We start from the raw sequence: 23,613 nt of genomic DNA on the forward strand, positions 1-23,613 counted from the left end.
ACAGTTCCTTTCTGTACTTGTTTGGCCCATGTCATTCAATCCATGTCTTATATATAGAATCCAAAGCCCTCTATATGCAACTGTTGCAAATCCTGCTCTAGTTTAAGATTCTCAATTTTAAAAAAGCCTTTAAGGCATTTAGCTCATATAGGATTTCAGTGGGGCTCAATAGGCAAAGCAAAAATTCGTGCTGATCCTAGTTCCTAGTAAATGGTTTGGAGCTTTTTTCTCACGTGGGGTTTGAAAAGAAATATCATCTTTTTTAATATAGTTGCCAACTTGTGTGTCGTGTGTTTCTCTTTTTTTCTTCCTTTTCACCTAGGCGTATATATCCAAATTGCTAAACATCTTCATTAGTTAACAAAATGAAGCAAGTTATCCACTAGGATTAACCTAGTACTGGTGTGGGGTGTGTGTTAGGTGTATGTAGTGTAGAGGTGTGTGTTCAATTCCCATGTAATGCAAAAAAAAACATGAAGCAAGTTAATTTGCATGGACATGTGTGTTTTCACATCAGTCTTGATTTTTTAATTCCAGAGGATGTTCTCATGTCCCTCTTTCATTCAATCGTTGACGGTTGATCTGTCTGGGAAAATGTTATTTCCACTGCAGGTTATGTAAGGACAAAGTTCATTGAGGCCAGTTATGCTGTCACTGTGTTTAGCATGGTTCAGAGGCTCTGTAGTAATCTGTCTTCCATGTGAATACATGATACTTTTGTTTCGAACTTTAATGTTTAAGTCGTACTATGAAGAACCAATTTGACTTGTCTACTTATAAGGTATATACTTTTTTTTTTTTTTTTTCATGCTTATCTTACTTACTCATCTTTTTTTAATACTGTTAGATCAGAATCTTTACCAACTTTCACTCTTCTTTTGAGATTCTTATACAATAATATTGGAGATGAGTAGGTAAAGTAGACATGAAAAAATATAGACATAATATCATATCCCTGCTTATATATATATATATATATATATATATATATATATATGTTAGATATTCAAGTGTGATGAGTCCCACATTGATTAATAATGAGCTAAGTGAAGAGTATATAAGTAGAGAGACCCATGAACCCAATGCCTTAAGGTTTTGAGTTGAGATGTGATGTCAGACTCACCCATTGGTGGTGGTCCCCCGTCACGGGCTTTCCCCTGGACCCCACTGACAGTGATATGTGGTATCATAGCCGGGTTAGGCTCGAGCTAGCCTGATGATTGGTGATGATCCTCCGATATAACAGTAGCTATATATCACAATCATACTTTGTCCTAGCTAGTTGTGGTTCAACTCAATAGTTTTTTTCTCATCATTTTTCTGCCATTGACAAAAACAATAGCCACGAGAGTAACTTTTGCCATGCATCTACAATTTAAGATAGAAAGAGTGTGGGTATTACTATGAAGAAGCAGAGTAAGCTAAAATTGAGATTAAAGCATTGTAGATTCAATAATATATAATATCATGATTAATTTCGTATTTAAATCTACGATGTAAAAATGCAAATGCTTAGTCACAGGATTAATTCGGGGTGTAATAAAAGCAATTAACAGGCACCCAGATCACGATTCTATGTCCATGAGAAACTCCAATGTATAACTTTTGACTTAGTAATATGTAATTTAATTGATTAGTAAACTTGATTATCTTATTTTACAGCTTCGTTTCTGTTAATTATTATTTTCAACTCTGATTATATTTTAAAAATATATACTTGTCAAACAACTTGATTTCACATGCAATATTATAAAGTTAAACTAAAGGGATTTTAATATTTCAATAATGTTATTTATACAATCGTTTTAATTTGTTTTATAAATTATACATAACTAATTCTCATTGCGCAAAATGTCATTTTTTTTTCCATCAAATTAAATTACAGCAATAATGGGTAGATAATATAAAGTACTTTTGGGTTAAGGAACCGTTACTTTCTTTTAACAGTTTGGCGAGCCTCTAGTTAATTCCATAGGTATAAGTTTCACCGATCGAATAGGTATTTCTAATAGACATTAAACAACTAGAACAGTTGTGAGTGGAAATTTCAGTGTAACATCAAATCAGCTACATGCAAAAATAGAAACCTAAAAGTGATAGGTGATATATCCAAAAATCACGGCTATCAATTGATGCGGATATTTCAATAGTCATGTGTTTAACACCCTGTATTAGTAAATTATGTAATGTGGTTTCTTATTCTTATTAAGCAACAAGAAAGTGTAGGAAAGTCGAAACTGAATATAAGCCATTGATAAAATAGCCTAGAGAGCCCTACAAAGAAACTAGGCATAATGGAGGTGACCTAGATGAACATGAACTACTCAAAGTGGAAGTTCTACCTGACCTTTTACTAGCCCTTTTGGTGGACTCTCTTAAAGAAAGATGCTTATTGATGGGATGGGTGTGACAGTCAATCAAAAGTTTCAAGTTTTGGGCTATGTCCAATCAAAGATATGGCCCACACTAGCCCTTTGTTTCGGCCCATTAATGTTGTCTCCCTTTACTCTGTTGTTCGAGGTGAAAAGTACTAAACTGTTCACGTAGTGTGCTTGAAATTAATGAATTGAGTAGGCAAGACAAAGAATCATCCCATATTTCTCTGACTTTTTGCCCAACATTGAGAATTTCTCCATTTGTATACCGTGATGCTACTTTTCCAAAGATTCCCAGTGGTTTCAAAGATTACAATAACTAATATCCAAGGTAGGGTTATGTCATGTATGTGGACTTAGCAAAATATGAAAGTAAAGTTAATTACGTAGGAGTGCAAACACGTGAACTATTCAGCAGGGTTATTATTATTTTTTTAAAAGAAAAATATCAAAAGAGTATATTACTCAAATAACTTGAAAAATTAAAGTAAAACTCACGTATTTAAAATTATTGGAAGAACAAATATTGCAGAAAAATTGTTATGTTATAGAAATAATTAATTTAAGATCCACCATTTTAAAAATAAATTATAGTTATTGATGAGTCAGTTGAAAAAGTGAAATTTGACATACACAATGAGCCCAGTTGGATTTTTTTCTTTAAAAGTTGCTTTTTTTAAGAAAAAAAAGCACTTCTAGAAAAAAGTTTGTTTGGATACCTGCTTTTAAAAAAAGCAGAAATCATAAAAAAAGTCAAAAATCTACATTTTCAGAAGTTAAAAATTTTAGCTTCTAAAAAAACAGAAGTCAAAAGCCAATTATTTTTTTTCAAAAATAAAATATTTTTTTTTTAAAATCTAAATAGTTGAAACTTTTATAGAAAGTACTTTTAAAATAAGAAAGTAAAAAAAATAACTTTCTTAAAAAGCCAATACAAACGAGCTCATTGTCCTAAAATTATATCAACTGTTCTTTTTGCATATGCATGTTATAAATTTTTCTATCGTCACTTTAGATAAGGTTATCTACAATTACCACAAAAATTATGTCATTTTGATTGATGAAGGGTGTTTCTATAATTTTAAATGAATTAATAAAAAGTGTTTTCTTAACTTTATTTATTTTTTATTATATACGTTTTACTGAAACACCATTCATTAATTCACCTAAAATTATAGAAACACCCTTCATCAATCAAAATGACGTAATTTTTGGAGTAACTGTAGATAATCTTATCTAAAGTTGCTGTCGAAATATTTTTTTTTATATATATAAGTAAAATCATTTCTACCGCCGCTTTACGCACAACAACAACATATATATGGTTATGATTCCCCGCATTTAATGTTTTCAAGTATATATATGACTAATATTTGACTGCTACACATAGTAGCTGTAGAAATGTAAATCCCATATATATATATATATATATATATATATATATATATAGGGATAGTATCCGTTTACAATATTTTTTTGCAAATTATATTAAGTACAACCGGTCGTACACTACATGATCAAAGTATGACCGGTCGTACTTAGTGTAGTTTATAAGAGTCTGTAAACAAAAAAATTTGTAAATATAATCTACCCTATATATATATATATATATATATATATATATATATATATATAAGAGTCGTAAACACACAATGCGATTGGTTTACATGTTAATTACACAGTGCAACTATCACTTCAGTTGCATTAGCATCACCATCACGATCACCGACAGCGTCACTATCACTATCCCTTTTGGTAATAACAAAGTGGGGAGAGAGAAACACACGCCTCCCCCTCTACAGTTCTCCATGTCTACTTCCTGCGTTCATATATTATCATTCACTATCACTTTTTATTTCTCTGTAATTGAAAGGGACTGTGCCATCGCCCACTCACTCTCACTTTTTAGTGTGTCTATGTATCTGTGACTGTGTGTATTAGATAGAGATAAGAGATAGAGAGATAGAGAGAGTAAATGCGGGCAGAAGAAAAATCAGAAAACCAATATGAAGATTAAGTAGCTCAAATGCCAAGCATATGGTTTAGTGCATAGAGCTTGAATTGGTTGTTTGTGTGATATAATAATTATGAGCTCAAATTAAATAGTAAAAAAATAGTTTTTTAGTCAGATATCTGTACTCTATGTAGTTTGAATATAGAGTCATCATTATAATATAGTTTCAATTTGAGTCTGGACATTTTTTTAATTTTAATTTGTTTATATTATAATGTATTTAAATTATGTTAAACACAAAGCACCTGAGCAGACAACATAAGAAAAGTTATAATTTTATTTAATTTTTTTATACAAGTAAGAATTGAACACATAACCTAATACAACTTATCCAATCTCTTACAAAATATATTTTAATTTTTAGATAGGGCCAAATACAAATTTTAACCCAGCAAAATTATAATTTTAACCTGAATAAAATTATATATAATTAATTATATATAATAAGTACAATTTATTAAAATTTAGTCCGGACCGATATCACCCCAACTATTATGTGCAATTTGGTCATGACTGGTTCTGTGTAATTTTTTATCTCTTTCTTCACCTGCATTATTAAATAGGTGGGATTCAATTATTGACTGATCATGTGCAATTTTAACATGAGAGGATTCATTCCCAAATGATATTGAAATTGATAAAATATTACCAAATGTTCAAAACCCTTTGCCAATGGTATATCTATCAACGAGGCAAGTTTGTTGATAACATATCTCAACCTAATATTTTAAATTTTTGGTAATTATATAATCCTCATTTGTTATGTCTAATTAAAGTGGGACTTTACACCACTGGTACTTAAATATTTCCAACAAGACTAAGTGCCCTATATGAATCGGAGAATGCTTAAATTGGATCAATTCTCTGTATGAGTAGTTGAAAGTGCTGGAATTGGACTAATTAAATTTTGATGAACCACTTGAGGGAATATAAAAAAAATGGAGTGTGTTGAATGAGAGAGAGAGAGAGAAGTGAAGAGGGAGTGCAACTGGTACTGCTATAGTGTCGTATTGGTGCGCTAATCCATGCGTTGCATCCTCTCCTTGCCCTCATTGCCTCTCTAACCCTTCCCTCCTTTGCCGGTGCTATGTCTCCTCCATTTCCAAACACGCCAAGACGAACCATATCATCATCAATTTTCCTTCATTTCACGTGCGCACACACACATATACACATGCCTCCCTATCCATGCTACCACCCTCTTTCTCCCATTCTCTCTGTTCCATAACACTCTCTATACTGCACGCACACAACATTAAGGGACTCAAATAAATCCTTAACATAATGTCACGCTCAAAATACACTTTTATATATATTTTTTTAAAAAAAATAGTTTTATACATGTTAATTATCAATGTTGGTTTAAATGTTGAATCTCAAAAGCCAAAAGCCAATTAAAACATCCACAAGATTTGTTTATTTATATTGGCTTTCTCGTCCCCACTTACCATCTCAGAAACTATCACACCCCTCAAAAACTCTCTTTCACTCCCTCACTCTACACTCTCTCCTAGCTGCTGCTGCTACACTACTACTACTAGTACTACTACTACCTTCTCATCATATAATATTACACCATATTCTATTAACCCCACATCATTCTCACCATGCAAACTCACTCTTTCTCCTCATACATATCCTCTTGTGAGAGTAGTGCCTTCTTAGAACATGATGACGAGGTTGTTGATGAAGCCTCCATTTCACTCTCCCTTGGCCTTCCTGGCCAATACAACAACCCCAAAGTCCCTTCCTCAAATAACCACTCTGCTACTACTCTGCATCATCATCATCATCATCATAGACAGCAACAAAACCCTACCTCTGATGAACAACAGAGTGGTGTAACAGTTGCACTTCACATTGGCCTTCCCACAACTTCATCACCAAACACCACCCCTACTAGCAAACCGGATCATTTGGCTTCTGCTCCGGTTCAGGGTCAATATTGGATCCCTTCTCCTGCTCAAATACTCATTGGACCAACACAGTTCTCTTGCACAGTCTGCAAAAAAATGTTCAATCGTTTCAACAACATGCAGGTTAGTCAACAACAGCTGAAACTGATTATTCATAAGCATTTATTAGAGACTTCAATTCGAAAGAAACACCACTTGCTTTCTTTAATTTCTATCCAAGATTTAAATATACAAGTACAAGTAACAGTTACCCACTCTAGTAAAGGTCTACTTTGACACTACTTATTAACTCCATCTCCGAATGCCTTTTATTTTTGTATGATTGAAAAATTACGGGTTCGAAATCCAAAAACAGTGTTTTTTAAGGCTTGAGATTGCATTTAATGTTGTTTTAAGGGGGAGTGATGGAGAACAAAAATCTTGTAAATTTTTTGTACTTTATTATTTATTTTTTTCATACATGAATTTCACTAATGCAATGTTACATGACAGATGCATATGTGGGGACATGGGTCACAATATAGGAAAGGACCTGAATCATTGAGAGGAGCAAAACCAGCTTCTTCAATGTTGAGGCTTCCCTGTTATTGTTGTGCTGAGGGTTGCAAGAACAACATAGATCATCCAAGGTCAAGGCCACTCAAGGATTTCAGGACCCTTCAAACACACTACAAAAGGAAGCATGGAGCGAAGCCATTTGGGTGCAGAAAGTGTGGGAAGCCATTTGCAGTGAGAGGTGATTGGAGGACACACGAGAAAAATTGTGGGAAGCTTTGGTTCTGCATTTGTGGTTCTGATTTCAAGCACAAGAGGTCCCTTAAAGACCATGTTCGTGCCTTTGGTGATGGCCACGCTCCACACACTGTGGAGAGTTGTGATCAGTTGGGGGAAGAAGAACTATTAGGTGATGATCAAGATGATGAGGAATTAGAAGACGAAGAAGAAGAAGAATATGATGATGATGATAATAACAACAACAACAACAACAATGAAGTGGTTTTTGCTTTTAATTAATTAATACAAATTAAGTAGGTGTTTGTTAACTTTGTTAAGATTTTCCTTGTAACTAAATTAAGGTTTGGATTAATCAATTAGTGTTCTGTATCTTTGTCTGATGTCTCAGAGAGAGAGAGGGTGCGAGAAGATGGAGACAAACAGTGAAATGAAAGCTAAGGTTCTTGCATTTAATGCCAGAAGTGGCAGTCTTATCTAATTAAAGGACGTTTTCTTTTTCATGCTGCTTTTTCCTGTGATAATGAGAGAGAGAGAGAGAGAGAGAGAGAGTTAGCTAGGAAGGTAGTCAAGAGTATTCAGTGACTGCAGATGAGAGACAGACATGCAGACAAGGGCAGTCACAGATTCTACTGTTCATCTTTGCATTTGCTTGCCATAGATATTGAGCAGAGAAAGAGACAGATATAATAGAGAAAGAGAAAGAGAGAGTTAAATTTGTTTGAGGCTCAGTGATACTGAGCTTGGAGTGGCACTGTTAACACTTTGATGGATTGCTACTGTCAGTGTGGGTAACAATGGACCACTTATGTGTAGCTGTTTTTGGGGTTTCACCCAAAGTGTTGCCTTTTGCCTTTTCAGAACAACTACAAACTGATACTATACCCATCCATTTTCAGCACCTTTGTTGTCTTATTATTTTTTACCCTCCTCACTCTATTTTTAACCCCCTCATCAGTATATAACTATATACTAATAAATCTGCAACAATGTCAATTATTCATGTTCATAATATATATAATAAAAAAAATGATAGTAATAATAATAATAATCAGAAGCAATCATTCATAAATAACACTTATATTTAATGCATGTGCATGGCCCTTATATACTGATCATTGTTCTTTGCTCGAGGCTTTCTTTGTGCCATGTACGTTCAATCTTGCCCCCACTTTTTCTTCCCGCTTTCTTCTTTTGTTAAATGGAAAGCAGATTGAAAAATGAAACCCGGTAGAACAAAATGGAAAGATTGGGAAATAAAAAAGAAGAAGGAATAAATTAATACTGTGCATGCATGCTTGGACCTTCAAATTGAAACTCTTAATTATATTGTTTTTATTTCATTGGTTTAAGTAACTTTCGTTAATTGATGTTTGTCTGGTTAATAGGGATAAACAATTCTCAAAAGCATTAACAACAGAAAACACTAGCTAGGGATAGGGAGCCTAGGATGACAGTGAAGTAGTATTAGGGACATAAGTTTAAGATCCGAGGCAAAAGACTCAATTCAGACTAACAGCTACTTTAGCCTTTGAATTCCTTAGTTCCCCGTTAAGTAGGCAATTTTACTGTTACCTTCATTTATTTACTTCTTGCATGGCACATAAACTAAACATCAAGCATCCTTGGTGTAACAAATAGCACAATTTTTAATATATATATATATATATATATATATATATATTAAAATCATTTCGCTACCAAATTTGTATAATACATTAGTCGAACAACACCTCAAGATAACCTCATAACAATTATTTATCATAAACCCTAATTCTAGTTACACTTATATCTCTCAAATAAAGCTCTCACCACATACAACTAATGCAAAATTATTAATGTATACCAAATGATGGTAGCTCAGTTGGCACATGGGAGCTAAGTAGGTGGGGGTGAGAGTAGGGATGTAAATAGGCTAGGCCGGCCTACAGGGGCCTACAGCCTGACCTATGTTAGGCCCGGCCTGGCCCAGCCTATTTAATAATTAGAGCGGGCCTAGGCTTATGGAAAAGCCTTTTAAATAAATAGGTCGTAGGCCTCCAACACAAAGCCCAGCCTACAAAGCCTATAGGCCGGCCTGTTTATTTAAATTTTTTTTATTATACTTAATATATATTCAAAAAGTGGAAGTGTATCAAAGTAGGAGAAAGAGAAGAAGACACATTAGAAGATTGTCAAAGCTGAAAAAAAAAAACAATCTTTGTTGTCATGAATATTATTTAAAAATTTGTGTGTTCTTGTTAAAAAACATTTGAGAATTTTTATAATTTGGATCTTTGTTGATTGTTGTCATGAATATTATTTAAAAATTTGTGTGTTCTTGTTAAAAAATATTTGAGAATTTTATAATTTGGATCTTGGTTGAACATTATTTTATAATGAATGAGATTTTTTTTTTTATTTTAGTTTAATTTACAACTTCGTAGGCCTAAAAGGCCTCATGGGCCATGGTAGGCTTTTAATTTTTTAACAATAGGCCGGACTTAGCCTACAAACTAAGCTTTTGATAGGCTGATAGGCCAGATAGGCTCAATATGTTTTTACGTAGGCTTGGGTCGCCAAAGCCAAAGCCCAGCCCGGCCCAGCCCATTTACATCCCTAGGTGAGAGCATGTGTTTAAATCTCTCCAGTACCATCTTTGGGAGAAATTTAAAGCCGTAATTCTGAACTCATCCCGAATCGAATTAGTTGCAAAGCAATGAACCGATTGGAATATTTCTAAAATTTTTAATGTTTTACTTCAACTGTTACACACAATTTTAGGGATTAATCTTTTATTTCGTCAACTCTAAATTTTTGGTATCTATACTATATATTAAGTCAAGAGCTGAATTGTAGGAATACTGATGATGCATGATGAATCCACGTTTGAATAGGTAAAATATTTTATGTGTCCAAATGCGGGAATCATATATAGTACAATCTTATAAATGTATGGACATAGGTGTTGACCTCTTCTCGTATCTAAAAATATGGATTGACTTACTCATGTATAAAAGCCCAGAGACTCACCATAATATATAACTAATAATAAAGGTAGTTATGAAGTCCAAAACACAAAAAATCAATATTTAAGACAAACAATAATATAACATCTAATTATCTGAATTTCATATTAAAGAATAATATATGTGATGTAAAACAACACACTGCAATTAGCCGCAAAAATATCACGTCACATCGATGCCTGCATCTTATTTTCCTTTTCTCTTGGTTTAAAGAACCTTCACGAATAATCGATGCGGCTAACAATTCTTCTTAACCAATAGCCACACATGAGTACACATACAACGAAAATGCAACTGTGCCTTACCAATTCTTATTTTTCAACCAATCTTTTGTTTTTTTATTGTCAACCTCAAACACGGACCTTACCAAGCATCGTCAGCAATATAAAAACTTCCACAAACAAGACAACATCTAAAAATTTATCTCTCTTATGCAATTCATGTAAAGAAGTCATTTATACCTTTCGTTTAATCATTTTTGGCATTTATGAATGTAAATATATAGTAGTCAGTGAGTGCTAACATGTTGTATCCATTGGAAATTCAAGTGTTATTAGGAAGTCACAAGAGATCATTATGGATAGCTAAGTCGTAATCTATCATAATAAATGAGTTTGATACCACATTTTAACCTTAGACTTTAAGTAACGAGTTCATGCATCCCTTTCATTCATATATTAAAGTTGGGATATATTTTTCTTATGTTGTAGGAAAAGAATTACCTCATGTTGTAGAAATAAAGCTATAAGTGGGACCCACATGTAAGAGGAGAGAGAAAAAAAAAGTGGTGGGACCCAACTCCTTTTTGTGTGTGTAGGAGAGATGTTTATCTCATGTAAAATGAGATAAACATAACCCATTAAAGTTTTAAGTTAAGATATAGTGTCAAATTCATTTATTTTAATTTGTGGCATAGCTCATTAATGGTGGCCTAGCTACCTACATTAAGGCTCTTGCTAACCACCTACCGGTGTAGAAGAGCTAATAGTTTGATTGGTTCGAGTATAGGAGATAATGATTATATTGGTGTTTGGGTTTGTTATTCCTCCCAAACCCATGGTGTGGAGACAAAGTGTGACTCTTGGTTAGTAACTATTAATATTCCAGAAAAAACTTCAGCTTGAGGAGAGCATATTAATGTTTGGTCTCAGAGGGGGAGTTAATGTTAAGAATTAAATGTGTGTGAAGTCTAATTGGTTAAGAATATAATAAGTAAGAAAGGACCCTTGTATTTATTGTCTTAAGATTTTAAGTTAAATTAGGGTGTCGAACTTATTTATTGTAGTGAATTTTTAGTTAATCCATTGATAATGATCTCCTTTACCTTCCCTATCCCTAATCTTAACAACCATCGTGGTGACAAAACGGATAACTCACCCCACTTTTGAAGATGGGTTGGAAAATTCGACTCATTAGACCAAACCCGTTTTAAAAATAAAAGTTAAAAAAAAAAAAAAAGTTAGGCGGGTTGAAATATATGACGGGGCAGGTCGGCCTTGTTTTGCCACCAATTTTGTGAAGAAACATTACCCTTTCCTTATTTTATTTATTTTGGACCCAGCTATATATTAACTAAAAGAAAACAGATGCGAGATGAATGTAATGAAATACATTAATTATATTGATTTTTCTATTATTATTTTCTAATATCATAGCTGCATCTCTCTCTCTCAACTTTAATTTTGTATTATATATGTGTAATGGCACATGCTAGTCTGAACTAGCTGAAACTGTCATATATAATATGGAAATCATTTTTTTCATTTAAAGGAGAAAATATTTCTCCTACTAGAGTGACTCATAGTATAAGTGGGGTCTACAAAATAGTGGAGAGAAAAAAATTCAAGGTGAGACCCACTTACACTACTAAAAAAGTCTTTTTTTTCGACGAAAAAATTCTGTCGAAAATGATGAAAATTCCATCGAAAATAAACTTTTCAACGGAATTATCAACGGAAATGAAGTCGTTGAATTTCTCTTTGTTGATAACAGATCACGATTATATATGCTGTTGCTGCTTCATTCTACTCAGATCACGATTATATATGCTGATAATTGCATATCACTCATGTTGCCTTTATTTTTGTTGATTGCATTTTTTGTATCGTTTAAGTTTACTATTGAGAGCTTTCCAGCAAGTCTGCGCTTAGGAGGTCTTGTCCCTCATCGGGCTTTGGCGTGTGTGCCATTTACGCGATCAAGTATGTCAAGGCCTGAGTACTTTTCTTTTGTTTGAAGCTTATTCCAATCAAGATTATAAAGATTTGTTAGCAACATATTTACTCATAACTTCACCTGCTTCTTCAACACTTCTTGTTGTGGATAGTCACTACATGCATTCTCATGTGAATGTTTCAATGTATGTATAACACCATAAACAATTATAAATAACAGAAATCTTGCATAACAGACATTTACGATTTTTTATAATGCTTGGGAATACTTAAGTAGTAAGACTTAGGTGAAAAATTCAGTCAAAATTATCAATGGAAAAAAATTGTTGTTGAAATTTTCAAAGGAAAAAAATTTCTGTTGAAATCTTCAACGGAAAAAAACTCCGTTGCAATTTTTGACCGAAAAAAGACCAAAATTCCGTTGCAATTTTTGACGGAAAATATTCCGTTGAAACTTTCAACGAAAAAAATCTGTTTCATATTTTGACGGAAAAAATTCTATTTGAATTTTCAACGGAATCATTTCCGTTGCAATTTTCAACGGAATTTGTTGTCCGTCGATAATTTTTGATTAAAACAAATTGGGTTTATTGTTTGTCCTTCAAAAGGATGGTCTTTTTAGATAAATGAAGTGTGTTTTTTCAAATTTCAAATTATAAATTTTTCCCTCCACTCTCTCTTCTCCAAAATTGTTTATTTATCTCTCCTAAAAGGATACACACTCTTCCCAAACAAATTATATCAAAAACTTTCAACAGAATTTAATTTTCGTCAAAAGTTTTGACGGAATTTTTTTTCCATCAAAAATTTTTGTCTCTAACTTCAACGGAAATTTTTGCCGTCTCTATTTCTAACGGAATTTAATTTCCATAAAAAATTCCGTTACTTTTTGTGACGGAATAAATTCCGTTGATAAATTCCGTCGATAATAGAACTTTTTCTAGTAGTGTTATACTATGTGTCATTAGTAGGAGAAAATTTTTCTACTTTAAAAAGAGAAAATATTTTCCCATATATTATGTGATTGTATAAGTTATGTAAAGATATGCAATTGGCAAAGGCCGCCAGAAAATCTTTTCATTGTTCAAATATCAATTTATTTGCTTTCATTGGGGAAGTGATCATTCATACGAAGTACCAAGAAAATTTGAACAAAGTTCGGCCTAGTGTACGCATACGGAACAATTTAAAATTCTATTTTAATATTAAAAAATACACATTTTTCCTTTTCTTATAAATTTGTAGCTATTTCTTGAGTTTTTAATATTCAACTCAATTATGTTTCAACTTTCAAGTTTCAAGAAATACTTATATGAAACAAAAATTAATTAAACTAATATTCTTTGTTTTAGTTTAGTAATGTGTAAGTCATTATAGTTAAACAAAAATGAACGTTATAGTTTCATGGATTTTAAAATAAGTTCCTATAATTTAAAAGTTTTTAACAAAGTAATCATCCTTGTAAAATATTTTAAATGGGTTTTAATTAACTCGCTAAGTACTGTCAACTTTTATTAAATTATAGGGATTTATTTAGAAACACAGATAAAGTATAATAACATATTTAATTGATCTATTTGTCCAGTGGGTCCCTATAATTTGCTTTTGTTTTCTAATAGGTGATTTGCTTTTGTTTTGAAATATGTGCTTATAGTTTAAAAAGAGGAATGCTATACTTTTTTTATTTTGGACTTATTATTTTTATTATCTAATTGGTTATCGTTAGATCATTTTAAAATCAATGGTTAAAAAATAAGAAAAATTAATTATTGTTGATTTCAAATTAATCCAATAATAACCAATTAGGTAGTAAGAAAATAAGTATAGAATGATAATAAGTATAATTGTCCCGTTTAAAAAATAGAATCTGAATTCATGTTAGATGTAAGAACCTGCATCGTTAAATTAGGAATTTTTAATAATTTAAATATGAGTTTAAGAAATAATTCCATAATTAACCTTGAATAAATATGGTAAGGTTAGAATAATTATCACGAGGGTTTAATAACACTTAAAGTCACGAAAAGTGCGGATACCGATTCTACTTCACGGTATAAGTGCGTACTGATGAAGTATCCCGAAAAATTATAATAAGTGTATGAATATTCCTAGAATAATATCTAGGACTGGTATATCAAATTTGGAGTCAAAATAATGAGAACTGATATCAGAACGTATACCGACTACGTAAAAATGAGTCTCGGTAAAGTGTTGCGAAAATTATAATAAAAATATGACAAATCCTAGAAAAATGGCTAGGTTTAGAATATGAAGTTTAAGAGTAAAATGATTAGCGGAGCTATTAATGCTAATATAGTGGGATTAAACTTAATGAGACTATATGTATATATATATATATATATATATATATATATATATATATATATATATGAGGGCACAAGTTTCTAGGTTAGATTCTACCCTTCTACGTGCCTCCATTTCTGAAGCTTTGTGCAGCCACCTTGTCACCCTCATTCTTCTTCAAGAAGGAGCCCAAGTGATCACCTTTCTTTATATTTTCTTCATCAAAACACCATAGCTAGGTGTGAGTAAGCCTTGGAAGGTGGTAGAGCACCACATTCTGAGTTGTGTGTAGCCTCTGTTTTGAGTGTGTGAGGGCTGACTTCTTGAGTGTTGAGGTGTGAGCCATTTCCTTGATGTGTGATGGTACAAGAAGCCATTTTGTGTAGTAAGGAACCAATCTTGTGAACCATTTTAGTGGTCTCTTGGTAGCAGTATTGTAGAGTGCATAAGAAGCTTCAAGCCACTACCTTTTTTTTTTGTTTTGAGCCTCTGGGTAAGCATCACCACCTTTGCTCTTGATTTTCTATAGAAAGGATGAACCTTGATGCATATAATAAGTGAAAGTTGATAACTTAAGGGTTGGTAAGGCATAACACACCTAAATATGCATGATTGAACGTCTGGAAACTTGAAAAATGATGTCTTGGAAGGATATCTTCGCGAAATGCAAACTGCATTCTGTCGCGAAATATCCGGATATGATATCCGGATATTGATATACGGATATGGGGTTTTGATATCCGAATATGGATATCCGGATATGCCCTCGTGAAATATTTGTATATTCTGGGAAAATTCATAGTGTGGGCTGTTCTGTCCAAACAGAAACGTGGGTTTGGTTTATGGACCCTATATTGGATAGAATGAACCTCTGTCATGATGTAAGTAAGTCAGAACCTAAAGTATTGAAGACTTATGGATTTTGGAGAAGCCTAAGGTCATTGAATGAAAAAGGAAACGTTGTCGTAATGTAATGAACTTCTAGATAACGTATACTGATAATATTCCTGGTATAAACAGACGGTGATTGTGCTGTTTTGTGACTGTGGGCTGGTGTGGACTCTTGATTGGATTGTAGCTTGAGAGGTAAGCTTTCATGTCCTCGGTTTTGCCCATTGTTGGTTCCACCATATCTCATGGAGGGATGGTGATATGCATGATGTGTTTTTATGAAAATAAATGATGATTCGTGATATGCTATTGAGTTGTTGTATTGAGTGCAAGTGTCATATGATATGTATGTGGTGCACCACTTAGACGGTAATCCCTGAGTATGTGGAGACATTCAAGATGGTAACTCCGTGGGTGAGGTGCAAGCGGTGTTCCTTGTACTGTAGGTTGTAGACATATGTAATCTCTACCTTTTAATTCTCTGGCCAGTAGGATGCTTACACACATGACATGGATATATGCTGCATTGCACAGATTTTAGAAATTATACAGTTGTTACTGTTTTGGAACTTATATTGCACATGTAAGTGAGTTTGGGGTCGAGAGATACTTGAGGACCCCTTGTCTTACTGAGATTTCTTTTTAGAGATCTCACCCCGTGTTGCGGCACATTTTCATGTACAGGTACCTCGAGGGTTGATACCTCTAGTGGCAGGAGGCTAGAGTTGAGTTGATTATGCATGCTTATTGCTGATATGCCTAGATGTTGATCATGTTTTACTTTCAGTATCTTGTTATTTGATTTGAGACTTTGTTGCCTTATTTGGTGAGCATGAGGGTTGTCCATACCACACTGATATCTGTTACATTTATTTAGTCTTAAGTTGTATAATGTATCAGGATATTATCTGATTTACGTGTTGTAGCTTCGTGACTAGATACACATATATTGAATGAGGTTATTTAGTTAGTTATTCATTGTAATTTACATACAGGAGTTATTTTGAAAAGAATAAGTAAGTCAACTTGGTTAATATAATATGATCATAATTAGAAAGAAAAAGTTAGCTTCCGCATTTAATTAGTTGCGCTATTACCATTTGTATGTTAATACACCGGATACACACGGGATGTTACATTAGAGGTGAAAGACTTATTTAAAGATTTTGAAAAAAAAGTCAAAAAATATGAGAATCTTTTTAAATACTTTTAAATTATTAAAACCTATTTAAAATTTTAATAAAATTACAGGGACTTACGAAGTAATTTAACTTATATTTTACCAATTTTTGGTCCGAAGAATGGGATTCCTAATGATAGTAGGTTGTATAAGTATTCATCATTTTCGTATATGTCTTGATTTTTTTTTTTTTGAAACTGATTCTAATTATCTCTTTGAGGCGAATCAGAACCCCCGGTATCTCCACAGGTTTGACTCTTTGAGCCGCCTATGTGACTAATCCAGAGTTCGGGTGCGAGTCCAAAGATTACGGTACTTATGCCCTCCCCAGATGAATGTCTTGAATTTATTTATACGAAAATATATTTTTGAATATAATCATATTGAGATGTATATCTCCGCGGTCGTTTTCTTGTTCAAGGATACCCCTTGACTGAAATATGTACATATTATTTACGGGAACGGATCCACTTATTATCAAAAAAAAGTTTATCACTTTTACAACCAATTTAATCACCCTTGATTTCCGTTAATCTAACGGTTATAATTTATTAGAAATTAATAATATTTATTGTATCACACTTATTAATTAATTATTAATTTCCAATAAATTATAACCGTTAGATTGATTAAAATCAACAATGATTAAATTAGTTGTAAAAGTGATAAAAAATTTTTTGGTGATAAACGAACATTGCCCCATTATTTACGGAAAGAAAAAGAAGAAGAACATATACACATTAGGCGCCGAAAAGCCCTACAAATCAAACCAATTCATTCAGCATTGGTACTTCGCAGTAATAATGATCACTTTGAAGATTTAAATCAAAGCAATTCATTCAGCATATTAAATAAAGGGAATTTTATTTACCATAATACATAAATAATTTATCTTATGCAATATATAAAAGGAAAAAAGAAGTATAATGTTGTAGGAAAATGTTTAGGTAATGTTATAGAGATAGAGATGGTGGGACCCACGCTTGTTTTCAAAAACCAAAAAAATAAACAAGTGTGGGTCCCACCATCTCTATCTCTATAACATTACCTAAACATTTTCCTACAACATTATACTTCTATTTCCCTATATAAAAATATGGAGGAAACTTATTAAGAAAAAGAGGGAAAAAAAAAAGCAGATCACATCATTTCTTTATATGTTGCATGAGATAAATTATTTCATACAACATGAGAAATAATATTTTTTTAAATAAATTAATTGAATTGCAATAATTAAAATTTTATATTAAAATGACCCATTTCACTTTAAAACTTAGCGGGCAAACTCAAACCCAAATTCTTGTTCATCTACAGACACATTGTTTTTCCTTGCTCTTTAATTTCGTAGTTTCTTCCATTAATTGGTGGTGCTGCTTGAATAATTCCATCGTATAGACAATATTAACAGCAAAAATAATAATAATAATAAAAAATCAAGGTAACAATTTGATATTATTTTGAAGAAAAAAAATGTTTGTTATTTTAAATGATATAAAATTATGTCATTTTAAGATAGAGATAGACATAAAATAATTTTTTTTATTTAAAATTTAAATTAAAAAAACCATTCATTTTCTTTTATCCATAATTTTTTATTTTTTGTATTTATCTTTTTTCTAAAATGACATAATTAATCTTATTCAAAATGATAAACGCCAAACTCTATTTTAAATGATCGGTTAACCAATAGCAGAGCTACACTTCTAAGAGGTGGGCCCACTTGAATGTCACAGGAATCTATCCATCTACAAAGACCCAATTCGCAATTTTGTGCTGACCCATGAGGTAGAAAAATACGGTCCTTTAGTTTGAAACCCTAGGTTCTTGTGCCAAAAAAGAAACCTAAAAATCATATTTTGACATATTTGGCAAAAAAAAATTACCAGATTGTCACGTTAATAGTAAATTTTATCAAAATGTCACGCGGCATATTTCGCTACACTATATAGCGAAATATGTTTGCATATAATTCGCTACACTGTGTAGCGAAATATGCCATGTCAGGCTGCATAGTCAGCAAAAATGACACGTGTCAAGCAGGTAGAAATTCGCTACACTGTATAGCGAATTATGCTTGAATTCTGCTTGCTTGACACGTGTCATTTTTGCTGACTGTACAGTCTGACATGGCATATTTCGCTACACAGTGTAGCGAAGTATGCCGCGTGGCATTTTGGCAAAATTTACTGTTAGCTTGGCAGTCTGATAAATTTTTTTGTCAGACGTGACAAAATGGTCACTGTTCCCTCATTGTTACCAGCGCGGCCAGGTCGATAGCGAAATAGTTATATAATTGATTTGGATGGATTAGTGGATCAGTCGTGCATTGAATCTAGTATGACCCAGTCGATTTTGATAGAAATTATCGACCCAATCGGTTAATAGATGACTCGGATCGGTTTATTTAATTTTTTTTTCAAAAGATAAATAAATTATAATGTATATATTTAAGTGATTCATTGCTTATTGAATTATATATATTATATATTTACAATATTAATATTGTCATAGTTATGCACTATGTTGAGAATTTTAATTTGATTTATAATTAGAGATATCATTTACTAAACTTGAAATACCAGTATCACAAGCATTATATATTTGTTTGATCCTTTATTGAATAATAATGTGTAATTAATTTTTTTCTATATTAAAATATTTAGAATTTATATTATTTTTTTTGTTATTTGAATATATTTATAATTTTTTTAATATAATTTATAAATTTATATATAATCACCGAATTATATGATTTGATTTAATAATTCAGTCCTGGACCGAATTAAGGAACATGCCGATTTTAATAATTTTGGGAGAGGCTTAGCATGACAAGTACCTAGAAAATAAAACAAGTTGGCCCTTAAAATGGTCAAGGATCAACGATGAAGTAATGATGCAATGTATATAAATAATACAAGTCCAACCCAATAAAATCACTAACATAAATAGATTTTTAAAACATGAATAATCCTAATATTCTAACAATAATCTTACTTTTAAAGAAGCATTTATGACTTAAAAGATTGGGAGAACCATAATTGTGAACATGGTCTCTATGTATGGACCTACGACTACAATGCTGGTTTGGGTGTATATATGCCTATGATAGATGGGGCATGCTACGAAAGCTAAAGCATCTATTTAAAGGATTGGAATTTAAAGACTTATTGTATGCATTTTCAGGAGGGAAAAGGAAAAAAATTAAAAATTAAATAAAAAGGATATTTGTGAAGAAATAGAGAAATTGGGAATCGCGATTAAAAATAATAATAATCAGATAACCAATGAGCCGTTGGATATACCAAAATAAAAAAATTTCTGAAACTCTTATTAAACAATTTTAATTAGTTAATTAATATAACAATTGATTTGCTGGTAAAATTATTTTTGGAAGCTTTAAAACCTATGGCAAAAAAGACCACAATTTGTTAGGATGTTAGTGCATATATTGATGTGATAGTCAATTTTCTGATGTGACAATTTCTATGAAAACCTATATTAATGTCGATCTCGATTAGGGATTTTTTTAAAATGGACCCAGTCCATCATTTATTGGATGGTCTTTTTTTCAAAAAAGAAAAATTCTCTTCTACTTATACCCTTATCTTTCTTTAAAATTCTTTCTCAGTCTTTTTTGTTTTTTATTTTTGGACAAGTCCCACAAGGGTCGGGACTGCAAAAAATGAGCTCCTCGATTAGACAATAATGTCATTAAAAGTGAGTTAATGGTGATTAAGGATGTGCAAAATAACCAAAAAATTAAACCGAATCATAAATCAAACTGAACTGCACTTAAAATAATTGGTTTTTAAAAACCAGTTCATGACTCGAACCGGTTTAAGAACCGAACCGTTTTCAAACCGAATCGAACCAAATTGATTTTTATTAACTTTATTTTTTAATTATTTTAATTTTTTTGTCTTTCAAAATAGGGTCGACCCGAACCGATTCCAACCGAACTGAACCACTTCTGAATCGAACCAGTTTTGAACCGAACCGAACCATTTAAACTAATTCGGTTCGATTTTTCAAAAAATTCGATTCGGTTTGACCCATTCACATCATTAATGGTGAATGCTAAGAAGTTTTAATTTCGAATTTGCATGCCAACAAAATATAATATAGGCTTTGTCTTAGTGCAAAAGGAATATAGGTTTTTTTTATTTTTTAACCAAACTAATTGAATTAAGGAAAACATGTTTTTCATGAAAAAAAAAATACATGAGACCCGTTAAAAAGAAAAGAGAAAAAGTAAAAAAGTGAGTTCCATTCACTTTTTTGTGTATTACATAAGTTAAATTATCTCATACAATATGAAAAATACTTTCCCCTTGAATTAATTATAGTTTTCAATAGTTAGAATAAAAAATTATTGCGCTGTAATAATCACAAAGAGTTAAGGCATACATGATACATTGGAACAACGATGGTGGAGCTGATGCTTATCATTGGACAAGAGTGGACATTTAAGTATTGTATTGCTGCAATAGGGTTATTGGTGACTTGGTCGTGAGACTGGCTCAACATCTGGGCCTAGAGGACAAATATAAGACTTGGCCCTAGACTTCTTAGGCCCGTTTGAACGGACTATTTTTAAAAAAGTTTTCTTTTTTCTTTTCTAAAAAAATTGCCTCTCAGCTTTACATGCGTATACCAAATTTTTTTTAATAAAAAAAAGCCAGAAAAAGTTAAAATAAATATTTTTTTACATAAAAATATTTTTTAAATATTAATCCAAACTTAAAATAGCTCGAAATTTTTATAAAGGATAATTAAAAATTAATAAATAATTTTGTTTTTCAAAAATACATCCGAACAAGCTCTTATCAATTTAGTTAGGATATGCATGTCATTGTTCTCAATTTTTTTTTATTTTTAATCAAGGGAAAAAATTGATAAAATTAATTTATTTTTCTATTTCAAAGAATCAACCAGTTAACTAGGAATACAAATGAATAGAAATAACGTGTTATTAGGATAAAATATATACTATTTATTAAATATATGTTCTCTCTTTGTGGGAATAGAAATAAATTGTGTTATCAAACACGGTTATTTTCATCCAAAAGTTCTTTCTAAGCACATAAATAAAAAAATATTTTGTTTTCTAAAATCAGAGAACAACATAGTTATCATGCATAACTTAAAATTCAGTGGGAAAAAAAAATGCTCCGTATAATAAAAACCACTTAGACTAACTCCTAGTAATGACAATCACCACCGGTAAAAAAGAAACATAAAAAATCGGTGCCGAGTTTAAGCTTCTATTGATCATTTATAGATCTATTGGATATGCTTTAAATAATATACAATTTGTAACAGCATGAATGTCCATATAAAATAGGTGGCGGCTCAACTTCTTGTAAGATCAAGTTACTCTTAATCAAACTATAAAATGGTTTTTAAATCTGTCAATATGACCTACACACTTGAATGAGATATATATATATTTTTTTTCTAGCATTTACAGTAGCTATCAACTAAAGAGTGAAATGTTTTTTTATTCCAATAATATGCATAAATAAGTTCATCCCACGAGGGCCATATGAAGACAAATGAAGCATTTGATTAATTTAATCATATTCAGGTTTGAAAAATCAATGATCTGCTCAGATGTGTTCCCCATATTAGATCTAGAATCAGCTAAAGAAAAAGTGGTGTGAAATTGATTCTCCAGAAGCACAAAATGTAATTCCAATTCACTTCTAGTCCAGCACAAGCAAAAGAAGATTGAATAATATAGCAAATAGGCAAACAACCAGAGTTTGTTTATTTTGAGTTCAAAAACTAAAAAACTTTCAGAAAGGAAGCAAAGTTGCAGCATCAGTTTGTGAAGTTTGGTAAAGAGGCATTAGGCTCAGTAGCCTTAGCAGCTGGAGAAGGCTCAACTTTAGGTGATGGTTCAACAGGCTTCCCTAGTAGCTCAGGTGGCAAATCAGGAATACCCTTCAAGTAGAAAGTGTAGAACAACTTGACTGGGAATACAAGTTGCTGAAGTTTCACTTGTCCATACACACCTTCAAAGATCCCAGAGCCTCCAGTTACAGCCAGATATGTGTCTTGGTATGTCAGATAAGGTCCTTGAACTGATATGTGACCATAGTCTCCAAAGTAGAAGCTGTAAATGGCCTCATATCTGTCACCCTTTTTCTCAGGTACATGCTGTATGAGAACACATAAGCCTGAAGTTATCCCTAACCTCTTTTCTAAGTTTCCAGAGTAGAGCTTGTTGCTGAATGGCACTAAATCTCCAAGAGAGTTGACAGATTTTTGACTTAGCCTAAGGTATGCAGGACTGCCTCTGTCACCTTCATTGATCTCATAGACAGAGAGTTCTTGAACTTTGGCTAGACAAATGAAACAGATAAATGAATGAGGAAAGCTAGCTCTACAAACTATATGGTTAAAAAAATGCTATACTCAAGAGGTTAAATTACTATATTATGAGGAAAGTTGTAATTTTTGACATGAAGGAAAGCTTATTGAAAAGTGGGTTTTGTTTAAATTATCTAGCAAAGGGATCTGAGAAGCACTTACCTGGCTTTGAAGAATCTTGATGCTGCTTTGGGTTATTGAAGAAGAATGCAGTGGTTGTGATGTTCTTGGAAGAACTTCTTCTGGTTGTTGATACATGCTGGGTAGTTGAGAAATTTAAACTTTTGGTTGGGAAGGACTGAAAGAAACTAGAACCTACATGGTTTTGGGTTTGAGGATTAATAGGGATAGATCTTGGGTGGGAAATTCTGAGGGAAGAAGTCATTTTCAGAGAACTTATGGAGGCCATGGATGGATGGTGAATTGAGAAACTGGCAGAAGGATGGTTTGTTAAGGGAGCTTTATAAATGGAAAAATTGTAGAATATTTGTATTATAACACGTGGATGCATTTTATAAACGAAAGTTGACGGTAAGGTTAGCAAATGAGGACTGCTAGTGCTCTCTTTTTCAGTTTTTCCACATCGAAACTTCTGTTTCTTTATTTTTATTTTTTACCCCATCTTTAATGATTTTTTTTTTTTC

The 23,613-nt window shown here is 32.2% G+C and overlaps 2 protein-coding genes across 2 annotated transcripts; one reads left to right on the forward strand and one right to left on the reverse strand.

Moving 5' to 3' along the window:
• The first annotated feature begins 5,996 nt into the window (after positions 1-5,996).
• On the forward strand, positions 5,997-7,238 carry LOC133317288 (zinc finger protein WIP6). Its single transcript, XM_061519151.1, has 3 exons — positions 5,997-6,428; positions 6,798-7,179; positions 7,237-7,238. Coding segments are annotated over exons 1-3 (816 nt in total).
• A 14,978-nt stretch (positions 7,239-22,216) lies between these two features.
• Positions 22,217-23,598, reverse strand: LOC133317241 (allene oxide cyclase, chloroplastic-like). The gene is made up of 2 exons (XM_061519083.1): positions 23,132-23,598; positions 22,217-22,941 (listed from the first exon to the last, which is right to left on the reverse strand). Exons 1-2 carry the CDS (start codon positions 23,478-23,480, stop codon positions 22,418-22,420), a joined length of 873 nt encoding a protein of 290 aa, XP_061375067.1. The 5' UTR covers positions 23,481-23,598; the 3' UTR covers positions 22,217-22,417.
• Positions 23,599-23,613: the final 15 nt, after the last annotated feature.

The sequence above is a fragment of the Gastrolobium bilobum genome, unplaced genomic scaffold (assembly GCF_033153095.1).
Source record: "Gastrolobium bilobum isolate Gb01-03AN ecotype WA unplaced genomic scaffold, APGP_CSIRO_Gbil_v1 utg1269, whole genome shotgun sequence".
NCBI classification, from domain to species: domain Eukaryota; kingdom Viridiplantae; phylum Streptophyta; class Magnoliopsida; order Fabales; family Fabaceae; genus Gastrolobium; species Gastrolobium bilobum.